Raw genomic sequence first — 11729 nt, forward strand, 5'->3', positions numbered from 1 at the left:
TGTCAAATAATGGACTAATTAGGTTTAATAGATTCGTCTCGCGAATTAGACTCCATCTGTGCAAGTAGTTTTGTAATTAACCTATGTTTAATACTCCTATTAGTATCAAACATCCGATGTAACATGTGCTAAATTTTAACATGTGGTATCCGAACACACGGGATGTTTGGTTCCCTTTGCTTATTTTTAGCACGTGTCACATCAAATATTTACTTACTAATTAGGAGTATTAAACGTAGACTATTTACAAAACCCATTACATAAGTGGAGGCTAAACGGCGACTAAACGGCGAGACGATCTATTAAGCCTAATTAATTCATCATTAGCAAATGTTTACTGTAGTAACACATTGTCAAATTATGAACTAATTAGGCTTAATAGATTCGTTTCGCCGTTTAACCTCCACTTATGTAACGACGTTTAATACTCCTAATTAGTATCTAAATATTTGATGTGATGGGTGTTAAAAATAAGTCAGGGATCAAACTGGCCCCTAGTTGCCGACGCACGATTTCTTGGTACACGATCCTAATAAATTTTTAATCCCCTCACTTCTCTCGGTTCCATCCTCCTCTCTCCTCATGCCGACCGGCAAGCAGGTAGAGACGGCGGCCGCGTGATCCGCGCGCGCGACGGTGGACATTGGCGGGCGTTGGTGTGGGGCTTCACGTGGCTCTGGGGGCGCTCGCGACTGGCAGGGGCGGCGCTGGGCTTGCGGGCTCTGCTTGCCACGGCGAGCTGGCGAGTGGGGCTCCGAGTGGCCAGCGCCGCGCGTGGTGGCAACCCGGTGGGCGGGGCCGAAAACGAGCTACGGTTGAGGGAGGTCTTGGAGCGGCGGCAGGGCCGCGTGCAGGCCGGCGAGTGGGGGTGCCGAGACACGGCCGGCAAGGCCAAGCGCGAGCTGCTGCCAGCGGGCATCCTCCTCACCACAAAATCAAGCTCGAACACACTACAAAACTAGCCCCAATAGAGTACGTGGCCATCAAACTGAGCTCGAATCAAATCTTCCCCATTGAATCCAGTCAGATTCCCGTTTCATCCCCACCAAAATTGAGCTCCAAAATCCTCTAATCGAGTGACTGGCCTCTTATTACGTTGTTCTGTTTTTTCTTTGTGATAGGTAATTCTAGATTGGTTCCCGTTTCTCTAGATTGATTTTGCTGTGGTCTAGGTGCTGCTGCTTCTACAAGCTGCCATGGCCAGGCAACGCCGAGCGCACCGCGCTAGCAGGCATGTCAGCCGAACCTATCGCCGCAGATGCAGAGGACGAGCTCGCGGCCTCGCGCCGTCGTCCCCGCTCCCGTGTACGCCGCGCCGTCCTATCCTTAAGCTCGAGGGCTCGAGGATGCGCCGGCGGCGGGAGCGGCAAGGTCGACGACGGGCGGTGACCGGTGGTGAGCCCCACGAAAACGTGTGCAGAAGAAACTCCGGCCGCACAACGTGCTCTCGCTCGGGTCTCCGTGCTTTGGATATAGCGCCGAAACCATGTCGTGCATGAGAAACCACGTCTTGCTGTTTTCCATTCTCTCCTCGTTAATTTGCTTGCCACGTCAGATTTTTCTTACGGTGGAGGGTTAGCACTGCACTGTACAAAGCGGGAATCTTCCTGGATCTTAGTTAACAAACTCCGGCCCCGGTCTCCCTCGGGATATTTAAGCTTTTGCCATCCGCTCTTCATATGCTAGTTTTGCAAATGATCTAAGAATTTTACCACTGGTAAGAGAAGAATTCTAACATCTTTGCCAAATCGCCTACATGGCATGTCATCCTGCCAGCGTGTCTCGCCCACGCGAAATGTCGCTTCTGCCCCCGCATTCTCCTTTACCAGAGGCCTTTGACCCGGGGCGCAGCTTCCTGCTTCGCGCCAGCGCGGCGGCCGCAGCAGCGGCAGCGGCTGCGGCGGCGTCCTTCGCCCTCTGCCTCTCGGCAGCCTCCTCGTCAAGCACGGCCGAACGAGTCCTTCCGCAGCATCCAGTACAGCAGCAGCGCGGGCATGCGAGCCTGATCGCGCACCGCCTCGCCGTGGTAGCTCGAGGAGGCTTGAGCTTCAGCGAGAGCAGCAGGTGCGCACGTTCCAGCTCGGAACGCATGCACCCGCGTCGCACGCCCAGCAGCAGGTAGTAGTCGATGTTGCACGCCTCGCCGGCGGCGACGCGGCTGCGGAGTCCCTGGGAGCTTGCCGTCCCGGAGCGCGGCGGCACGGCCGACGAGGCACGCTGCGGCAGCACACCGCGGCGTGCCTCGAGGATCTTGGAAAAATGGCGGACAGCCTCGGCCGGCAGCCCTGCGTCGAGCGCGGCCATGGCGGCCGCGCGGCGGCGGAGCAGGAGCTTGACGTGCGCCAGGAGCTGGGACACGGCCTCCGATTCCATGGCCGGGATAATGAACGCCGAACCGGACTTCGACGTTTTCCCCGATGGAACGGTGGCGACCGCGGCGGCGGCGGCGGACGACGTGAAGCTGTCGTCGGACCAGCAGACGCTCTCGCGGCGGAACGCCGCTGAAGCGAGGCGGCGGCCGGTCTGGAGCAGCACCATGGCGTCGTCTATGATGCCGAGGTGAAAGCAAGCTTGGCCCAGGACCAAGTACCTGTACATCGGCATCAATCATCAGGAAATCGAAATCTGTAGGATTTTGTCAAAGTGTGCGCAGGTCATTTGTAAAACTGGCATTTGAAGGGTAGCCATCGGTAAGGATGGCCTGGCTGCACCCAGCTCCAGGCCTCCAGGTTCCCCGACTCTCCAGGAAATGTGCAGACATGCAAGAGACGAATTGAATGAAATCCCCACAAGGCCCCGATGCAGCGACGCACAAGGCAAAGCTGTTATTAAGCCAGGGACCAGGTTATAAAGGGCAGCATGTGCGATGCCTTTGGGACTGACGGCCAGGTGAGGAGGAGCGCGGGGCTCGCTTCATCATGCGTGCGTGAGTCTCTCCCCCTCCCGTCCCGTATCCTCCTGCAACTGCAAGGTGCCGCGTGCAAGGATTCGGCTCGATTCGCTTCTCTCCCGTGCTGCGCACCAGCAGGTTTCAGTTCAGACCTTGGATCCATCCATACCAGCGCACGATAGATTTTCAGAAATACACACACACACACACACACGTATATAGGTGCATAGTATTGTGGCACGTGTCCAGATCATTCATGCATGCTACGACCTTGACAGATTCACCCGTGTCGAATGGATTTCAATTAGTGCATGACCAGATTATTTCATGTATGCTTCGATTTAGATGTTCCAGTTTTTGGTTTATTATCTTTTAATAATAAAGAACATCGTCAGCGGGGATAGCTCAGTTGGGAGAGCGTCAGACTGAAGATCTGAAGGTCGCGTGTTCGATCCACGCTCACCGCATTTTTCTTTTCTATTTCTTTTTTTTAAAGAAAAATGTTGAAGATCTTTTTGTCCGTTTGGGTAGAGCCTGAGTGTCCCCTCTACTTCTACCAAGATGCTTTACTGTGCAGCAACCTGTGACGGGCACCAGGATGTGTGTTCCCCTTGTTTCTGATTCATGCATTTCAGCTCGTGGGGTTAAGTTAATTTGATAGTCCAAGCTAAGGTATGGAGGAAACACCGCTTTCCATAATATGTCTTTGCTTGAGAACATACGTAGAAATCCATACACCTCTTTAAAAACGAATGTGCCCCAATATGAAGTGAAATGACGAAAGGTATGATACGATGTCAACATGCAATGTATCACATTCACACCAAATCAATAACTCCGGTGTGTCTAGGCGGTTTTTTACCTGAGTTGAATTTTAAGATTAAGCACAGTAACCAACTCCACCCTCAGAGTAACCACATAAAGCTAGCTACCCTTTGAAAGAAACGACAGTCCAGCTACTGAAACGGAATGACTCACATGGTCTTCATGTGTCTGGTCACAGGCTCAAAGCTCAGCAGTCACAGCTCACAACATAAACATGCTATGGGAGAACCCTCATATGTATGTATCGCTGTTACTACCTCACATGAACAACAAACACATCCTTATTCTGCAAAAGGAATACTCGGAATCCTAAATGTGTTATCCATATTTCTAATATGTACATGATTTACAGAGACCATTTACAACACCTGGATATAGTTTAGAATCATCAGTTACACCTTCCTTCTCATCTATACAATAAATCAGATCATGAGGAATCAAGAATCCTCCTAGACACAAAGGATTTATGGGCACAAACATCTCCTGGATCCCCTACTTTCTCATGAAAGTTATCGACAAGTCCTAGTCTCCAACAACTCTACAGATGAGAATCAGAACCGCTTTGGGGAGCCATATGGGCTTTGTGGTCTCTGGCCGATGTCGTGCCAAGGATCTGGAACTGGGTCGCTTCCTCTCATCTGGTTCTGCATGTAACTGACTGGGTTGTAGGCTGCAGATCCTGAGGGCAATGCTGGATGCGATGGAGAAGCAATGCAGCTCCAGTTTGATTGCTTCACCCGCTGTAACGGGCTTGAGCATGGGGACACTGGGAGGGACATATTTGCTCTCAAATCAATATGGCTGCTGCAGGGTGATGGTGGTCATCAGTCAGGATGCCAGGTATGATTGGATGAACTGGAAAGAAAGGATGGTCAGGAAATGCATGTTGCTGTACCTGGATGTTTTGTTGGGTGAAGGAAATGCTGAGGAAAACCCTGCAAAACCTCGCGCTCTAAGTCCCCCAATGCCCCCCAGAGGCGGAATGCTTCTCTTCGATGAAGGTTCTTTGTTGGACTGCAACCAAATTTAAGGAATGGCGAGTATCAAGAATCCTTGCAAAGCAAACTATTGGCATGACAGGAAAAGCCTCTGAAAAAGAGAAAAGATCCTATTAAAAATGAATAAGCAGGTTAAATCACCTTTTTATGCCATGCCTCTGCAGGTAAAGATAGTCCATCTCTGAACTGAGTAATATTGTATTTGGTCACTGCTTGATGGTCTTGAACAAAAGGGTGACCCAGCAACTGAGTTGCAGAGGGGCGCTGTGCTGGATCACGCTTTAAGCACAAACTCAGGAAATCTTTCCCTTCTTTAGAGAAACTCTCTGGGATTTCTGGTATATATTTAGTGTTAACTATCTTAAACATTGCAGGTACCTGAAGACCATGTATTTGGGACAAAATGGCTATTAGCATTATAAGAGTATGAAGAGTGACTTTAACTAAAAGAAGCAGAGTGATTGATCTAAGTTGGAAATATTTCAGTAAATATAACAAAGAGGGAATATGCATACATCTCCATGCGGATGCCAAGGATGTCTCCCAGTTCCCATTTCAATAACTGTGCACCCAAGGCTCCAGATATCAACTTCAAGACTGTACCCATTTTTATTCATTATAACCTGAAGAATTTGAAGTAATTCACACAATATTTCCTGGAATAGGAAACCACACACGGCAAAGCTCTTCAAACATCACCAATAGGAAACAGCATACCTCAGGAGCCATCCAGTATGGGCTTCCTCTAAATGAGTGTATTTCAGCATAAGATGCTATCTGCTTCAATATATGCAATAATGTGAGATACATGACAAAACTCAAAAAGATCTCGTTTTGGCTTTTATATTGCAAAAAGAGCTTCCGGTAGCAATCCGAGTCATGTTTTAATCATATGGGGAACATGATTGTCAGCCTTGATACAAACTATGGAGTGCAGAAAACAAATTTTGACCATCCTCAACCAAACAGGGAGCAAGTGAGAATAAAACGAGATCCAATCAAGGAGGAGTTAGATGCATGTTTTTTTCATCTAGAATAAAATAGGCACCCAAATTCGAGTTGAAGAGGACTTGAACTTGCGTTGTAGGGGTGTGCGCCCACACCTTACCCAGCATGATTTATGCAAGACTTATGCAAATATGACTCCCTGAGCTGCATCTGGTTGGCTGGCCATGGAGCCAAACTAATTGTCTGTTAGAGTAGTTACATGCCAGTGCAGTGGTGAGTGAGGTTCCATTGATGCTCCTAAACACATGCACTCAAACACAAATCTCTTGGGAGAAAAATGAAAGAAGCTGCATACATGTTTAGCCATGCCAAAATCAGCAAGCTTAACTTCGCCATTTGGGCCAACAAGTACGTTCGCTCCTTTTATATCTCTGCCAAATAAATCATTATGAATTGACATACTGATCTTTAATTCAATTGACCTTGGAAACAGTGATAGTGTAATATAACCACAGTACCTGTGCACAGTTTTCCTACCATGCAGGTAGGCAAGTCCAGAAAGAATCTGCCGGGTATAGTTACGAATAACAGGTTCCTTAAAAGGACCATAATCTCTAAGTAATTTATGGATCGAACCTCCAGAAACAAACTCAAGATAGATGGAGAGTGCCTCATCAGTCTGCCCAAAATCATAAAAAAGTTAGGCAAGTCTAAGCATAATCAGCATTGAGCTCTTTGTGTAGGAAGGAAATGCTAAGCAAAGGCAGCAAGTTATGCCTTGGCATGAAATGGCTTTAATGGGGAAAAATTAGAAAGAAGTTCAAATAAAGCAACATGCATGACAAAAATATGACAGGATTAACAAGATTTTGTAGCTGCACAGCATTCAAACGGTATAGTTATTTAGTCGCTGCATGGAACTCACCAGTTCACTTCCATAGTATTGCACAATGTTTTGGTGCGAGAGTTGTCTAAGAATATCTACTTCCTGTGATAAAAGAATGGTACAAGTCACTAAACCAAGTTAACAGAATTCATGATTCACATCAATTTAGAAATGTGTGCAGTAAATATATTACATCAACACATGCATTCGATGTAAAGAAAAATTATCAGTGAAATAGGGGCAGAAAATGACCTGATTCAATTGTCTGAGGCGTTCTTTTGACTTTGGATCATCCAAAATAACTTGTACCTCCTTTATTGCGCAAAACTTCCCACTTTCACTTTATAAAAGATGGTGAAGATCAATCACAATATGCTAACGATAGAAGAGTATAGCTGTTATGGACCTAAAGGGGCCAGCTAGGCCGGTTGGGCCAAAGGGGACCCGCGTGAACAGTACCCGCGGGTACTGTAGCACGCCGGCGGCTGACCATCTATCTAGGTTAGGGTTTAGGAAGAGTCTAGAGATTAGAGATTAGATTACTTAAGGGGGTCAAGTCGAGTCTCCTCTATTTAATAGAGGCCCCATGTATCCAATTGAATCAAGAAAGAAGTAAAGGGTTAAACCCTAAAACTCTCTAGCTCTCAAGCTCCCTCCCCCTCCTGCGCCCTCTCTCCCTGCGCCGCCACTACAATGGCTGCCGGCCACCTCCCTCTCTCTCCCCAGTAACTTAAGTCCATTACAATAGCAGTTACATAGAAATAGCTCTCAGATTTCATTTTGTGTCATACAACGAAGTGCAACATATAGCACTTTTTAGTCAAAGAAAACAATAAGCGTAAAATATATCTGAAAGTTATCATTTCCTAACTTCTTTAGCCCACGGAATTCAACATGGCAGTCCAAATGACCCATGACAGTATAAAACAATTTTGCATATTAGATTACACCTAGTAACAAATTGGCACCACCATTGACAAAAACAAGGTGCATTTACAGCAAGTTGTGTTTTACACTGATAAACTTCAATGATTAAATCATCCCACTTGGATATATTTGTTTATGAAAGATGAACCTGTCTCTTCTTAATATTTCTTATCTTCAGGTGTAAAAAAATCAATTAATGAAGGACCTGAACTGAACTTTAAATTTATTTACAAATGATAGATAAAGTCATTCATACCTGTTGAATCCAAGGTAAACCTGACCAAATGTGCCGCTACCTAGCAGCTTCCCCTTTTTCCACTCTGACAGGGATTGGGTGGAAGCACTGAGAGATGAAGGAATGGGACAGCTAGTAATAGGAGCTGGTGGACGAGGCAAGGGTTGAGACAGGCTCTTCAGATCATCCATCCTCTTAACCGTTGACCTTGGACTAAACCCAAGATCTCGTGGACTTGCATAACTTGAAGCAAAAGCATGCTTTCTTGGGCTTGGGGAAAGACTCCTTGTTCTCGCATATAGCGTATCCTTGTGAAAACTTCTACCACGCGATGAGACCGCACTCGTTGAAGCTTCAAGGCTTTTCAAATGAATTTCTCTGACGTTGGTGACAGGCACCTCAAAAAACCGATGGTGCTCACGGGGAGCACTATGTGAAACAAGGTGTTTCTCTTCCATGGTGCACTTGTGTTCATCAGGAGGCATAGTTCTTGCTCCAGGATAGATAGTGGAATCTGCATGCCTAAAGGTCACACCAACAAATAATGAATAATGAATATCAGATTAAACAATACCTAAAGGTTGCACAAGACTATCTGGAGGCAAAGTGGATTAAAAAACAAATAGACAATCTGATAAAGGTCAAGGGCAAAGAAATGAAAAAATTGTGGAAGTTCAAAGACAGATTAATCCTGATTGTGGATTGGACTATTGGAGAGTTTAGATGTTTTGAGGGATTTTAAAAAAATCTACACTAACTGAGTGAAGAACTGAAGTTAATTTACTCTTGTGTTCAGGCATCAGAATACTAAAACATGATATCAATAGTAAACACAGAAAAGACATTTAACCATTATAATGGCCATATAGTAGCTAGTTATAATAGACGTGGATGTAAATAAAAACTTCACCCTCCACCAAGAACAATCCAATCTTCATAAGTCCTTATTCTCCAACTTTGGTGATACTTCTCTGACATTAATGCTAACAAAATTTTGAATACCAGTTGTAAATAATCCAATAAATAGACTTTGAAAAATCAATCCAATAAATTGGCTTACAGGGAATTTCTAGAAACTAAGGTAACACCAATTTTTTTTTCTTTTGAAATGTAGATAACAGCAAACTAGTAGTTCCTGCAAGAATAAGCAAAGACTTCTCAACCTATAACACGACTGGCTGCAGTTAGTCACAGGATGACACGCATTTGACGTTGACCCCCCGTGTGCACGGCAAATGACAAGCACGGAAGCGGTCAACGGCAGAAATTGGTGCGAAACCTCACTCCCCAGTCCTTAGTCAATACGGTCGTAGCACTCGATTCCAAACCGCTGAATCGCTGACATTTGCCCACCACGTCACCTCACAGCTTCATCTACGTAATTGTGCAACCACAGAGTAATCTCATTGTTTTCGCTGTAATCACAATTCACAATCCTCAAACTACGGATTACGCGCTAACGAAACGAGACGTGCCAAATCAGTACGTATCTCGCGCAAATGCAACAGTTTGTACCTGTGATTTCGGCTGTCCGCCGCCTCGTCTGACTCCGACGAGCTCCCGCTCGACACCGGCGAGCCCCCGCGCGCCGCCGCCGCGTGGGATGGGGGCGCCAACAGCTGCGGCGCCGAATTGTACACGGGGCGCGGGAGAGGTAAACCCCGGCCGGCAGCCGCTCTCCCCGGCCCCGAGCTTCCGCCGCCGCCGGACAGCGAGGTGGATGCGGCGGCGGCGGCGGCCCTATCCGCGCCCCGCCGCGCCGCCGGGGAGCCGAGGCTGCGCGCCCACGCCCGCTCCCACTGGGACGACGGCGACGCGCTGGCGGACGCGTAGGCGGTGGGGGGAACGGCGTCTACGGAGTGGCGCGGCGAGCAGCAAACCGAGGCGGCGGATGCTGGCGCGGGCCCGTCCTTGCGGTTGGAGCTCGGCCTGGACGACCTCCTCCCCGGCCACCAGAAGGGCATCGCCTTGTGCTCTAGTAGCGCTGCGTTCCTCCCAGGCGGCGGAGCCGGAGCTCGGTTCCCGAGGCGCGCGAGGTGGTTGAGAAGGACTGTAGGAGGCTACGGCTACGAGCGTGAGCCTCTGCTGTGCGCGCGCGTGTGCCGTGCTGTGCGCGCCGGGTTTGTCATTTGTGCCACTCGCCAGGGTCGTGGGCCCCGTATCCGATGCGTGGTGGGGACACTACGTCAGTGACAGGACCGTACGCCGCGTGGCGTGGTCGGTCGTCTCGTTTGTTTTTCTGCGGCTGCGAGAGGCTACGGGGCCACGGAGGGCAGCAGGGAAAAGTTTATATAACCCCTTACCTCACCTACAAGTACTTAACCCTTTGAACTACAAAATCAGACCCCTCCATCTTTGCAAAATCATTTAAATGACCTCCTAAGTGGTTTTTCATGGCGGTTTTGCCAGGCTGACGTGCTGACGTGGACTGACCAGCTGTCATGTGGGACCTAGTTGTAAGTATAACCGGCGCGTGCACGGGCCTCGAGCGAGCAAGAGGCGACGTCTTCTGCGTGCAGGGGAAAGGCGGCGACGCCTGGGCAACGGCCGCGCAGCTCGCTCGTCGGGCAAAATTGAAGCAGGCGCGAGTCAAATCGGAGCACAACTGGGTGAAATTAGGTCCCGTTTGGTTCTTTTGTCTCTGCTAAAGTTCTTGTCACATCGAATGTTTAGATACTAATTAGGAGTATTAAACATAGACTAATTACAATACCAATTGCACAGATGGAGGCTAATTTGCGAGATGAATCTATTAAGCCTAATTAGTTCATGATTTAACAATGTGATGCTACAGTAAACATGTGCTAATGATGGATTAATTAGGTTTAATAGATTCGTCTCGCGAATTAGTCTCCATCTGTGTATTAGTTTTATAATTAACTTATGTTTAATTCTTCTAATTAGCTTCGAACCACGTTAACTCCAGTCCGGACCAGACGGCCTTTAGTCGTTCTCCGAGCCAAATTGAAGCACGGGCCGGCGAAATCGATGCAGATGTAGGCAAAATCGAAGGGAAGGTGGGCAACCTCGGAGCACAGGTAGATGAAAAACTGAGGTCGCGCAGGCCAAATCGGAGGACGGTGAAATTGGCGATGTTGTGGACCAAATCGGAGCATGCGCGGGCAGAGGCTAGGATTGTCGCTATGCACCTTGCCTCGTCCACTCCCATCACCGCCGCCGCGGTCTCCGCCTGCTGCATCCGAAGGTGACGAGCACTGACTAATTGGGCTGCAGCACGGCGCCCACCCGGATGCCTCCAGCTGCATGGAGTAGGCAAATGGATCGAAGCTTGCGCAGCCTAGGCCTCCGCCATGCTTGTCCATGGTGGCTGGGCAAAGCAAGGTGAGATTTTCTTGACATGTTTGGATATCTCACCTACTCTCATCCCTGTCTTGCTCAACCTGGTGTGGCCTGCTGTCACCGATTGGAAAAAAGCACCAAGAGAGATCGAGAGACAGGAAAGAAAAAAAGAGAGGGGCGGCAGCCGGCAGGCCTTGCAGCAGCATCCCCATCGCCGGCGGCACGAGCAGCGAGGCAAATTGGGTGGCAGCGACAAGCAGCGAGGCAAATTGGGTGGCAACGACTCAGCCCTTGATTAGTTTTCCCAAAATCCCAACTTTAGCACTACGAAAAAGAAGATTCTCCATCATATCAAACTTGCAGTACATGTATGGAGTACTAAATGTAGACGAAATCAAAAACTAATTGTACAGTTTTGTTGTACTTTGCGAGACGAATCTTTTGAGCCTAATTAGTCAATGTTTGGACAATAATTCACAAATACCAACGAAACGCTACAGTATGCTACAGTGCTAGCACAATGATTTTGGTTGTCCAAAATTGGGCAACTAAATACGGCCTCAGAATTCTGGAGGAGAGAAGCTCAATTAGTCATGGGAGGAGAGGCTCTGATGTCTGGGTGAGTGAAGGAACGTGGGTTAAGGAGATGACAGGTGGGGTCAGAGTGTAGGAGAGAAGAATAGTGAGAAAAAAGGGAAGCATGTTATGTCATCGCCCACG

General features: G+C 48.2%; 2 protein-coding genes and 1 non-coding gene across 6 annotated transcripts; 2 read left to right on the forward strand and 1 right to left on the reverse strand.

Annotated features, from left to right (window-relative positions):
• The first annotated feature begins 1500 nt into the window (after nucleotides 1-1500).
• Nucleotides 1501-2747, forward strand: LOC111256107. The gene has a single exon (XM_022823686.1). It carries the CDS (start codon nucleotides 2129-2131, stop codon nucleotides 2561-2563), a length of 435 nt encoding a protein of 144 aa, XP_022679421.1. The 5' UTR covers nucleotides 1501-2128; the 3' UTR covers nucleotides 2564-2747.
• A 537-nt stretch (nucleotides 2748-3284) lies between these two features.
• TRNAF-GAA lies at nucleotides 3285-3357 on the forward strand. The gene has a single exon. It is a non-coding gene; the product is annotated as a tRNA-Phe (tRNA).
• Nucleotides 3358-3978: 621 nt separating this feature from the next.
• LOC101773692 (mitogen-activated protein kinase kinase kinase 3) lies at nucleotides 3979-9790 on the reverse strand. Of its 4 annotated transcripts, none has more exons than XM_004952745.3 (11): nucleotides 9225-9790; nucleotides 7731-8231; nucleotides 6800-6887; nucleotides 6587-6649; nucleotides 6180-6340; nucleotides 6017-6092; nucleotides 5431-5490; nucleotides 5229-5336; nucleotides 4855-5091; nucleotides 4611-4729; nucleotides 3979-4516 (listed from the first exon to the last, which is right to left on the reverse strand). In XM_004952745.3, the coding sequence occupies exons 1-11, from the start codon at nucleotides 9671-9673 to the stop codon at nucleotides 4267-4269; spliced, it is 2112 nt and encodes a 703-aa protein (XP_004952802.1). In that variant the 5' UTR covers nucleotides 9674-9790; the 3' UTR covers nucleotides 3979-4266. The 4 variants fall into 4 exon arrangements, with proteins under 4 accessions (XP_004952802.1, XP_004952801.1, XP_012699712.1 ...); XM_004952744.3 differs by having other exon boundaries at nucleotides 3979-4519; XM_012844258.2 differs by having other exon boundaries at nucleotides 5431-5493.
• Nucleotides 9791-11729: the final 1939 nt, after the last annotated feature.

The sequence above is a fragment of the Setaria italica genome, chromosome I, assembly GCF_000263155.2.
Source record: "Setaria italica strain Yugu1 chromosome I, Setaria_italica_v2.0, whole genome shotgun sequence".
Classification (NCBI taxonomy): domain Eukaryota; kingdom Viridiplantae; phylum Streptophyta; class Magnoliopsida; order Poales; family Poaceae; genus Setaria; species Setaria italica.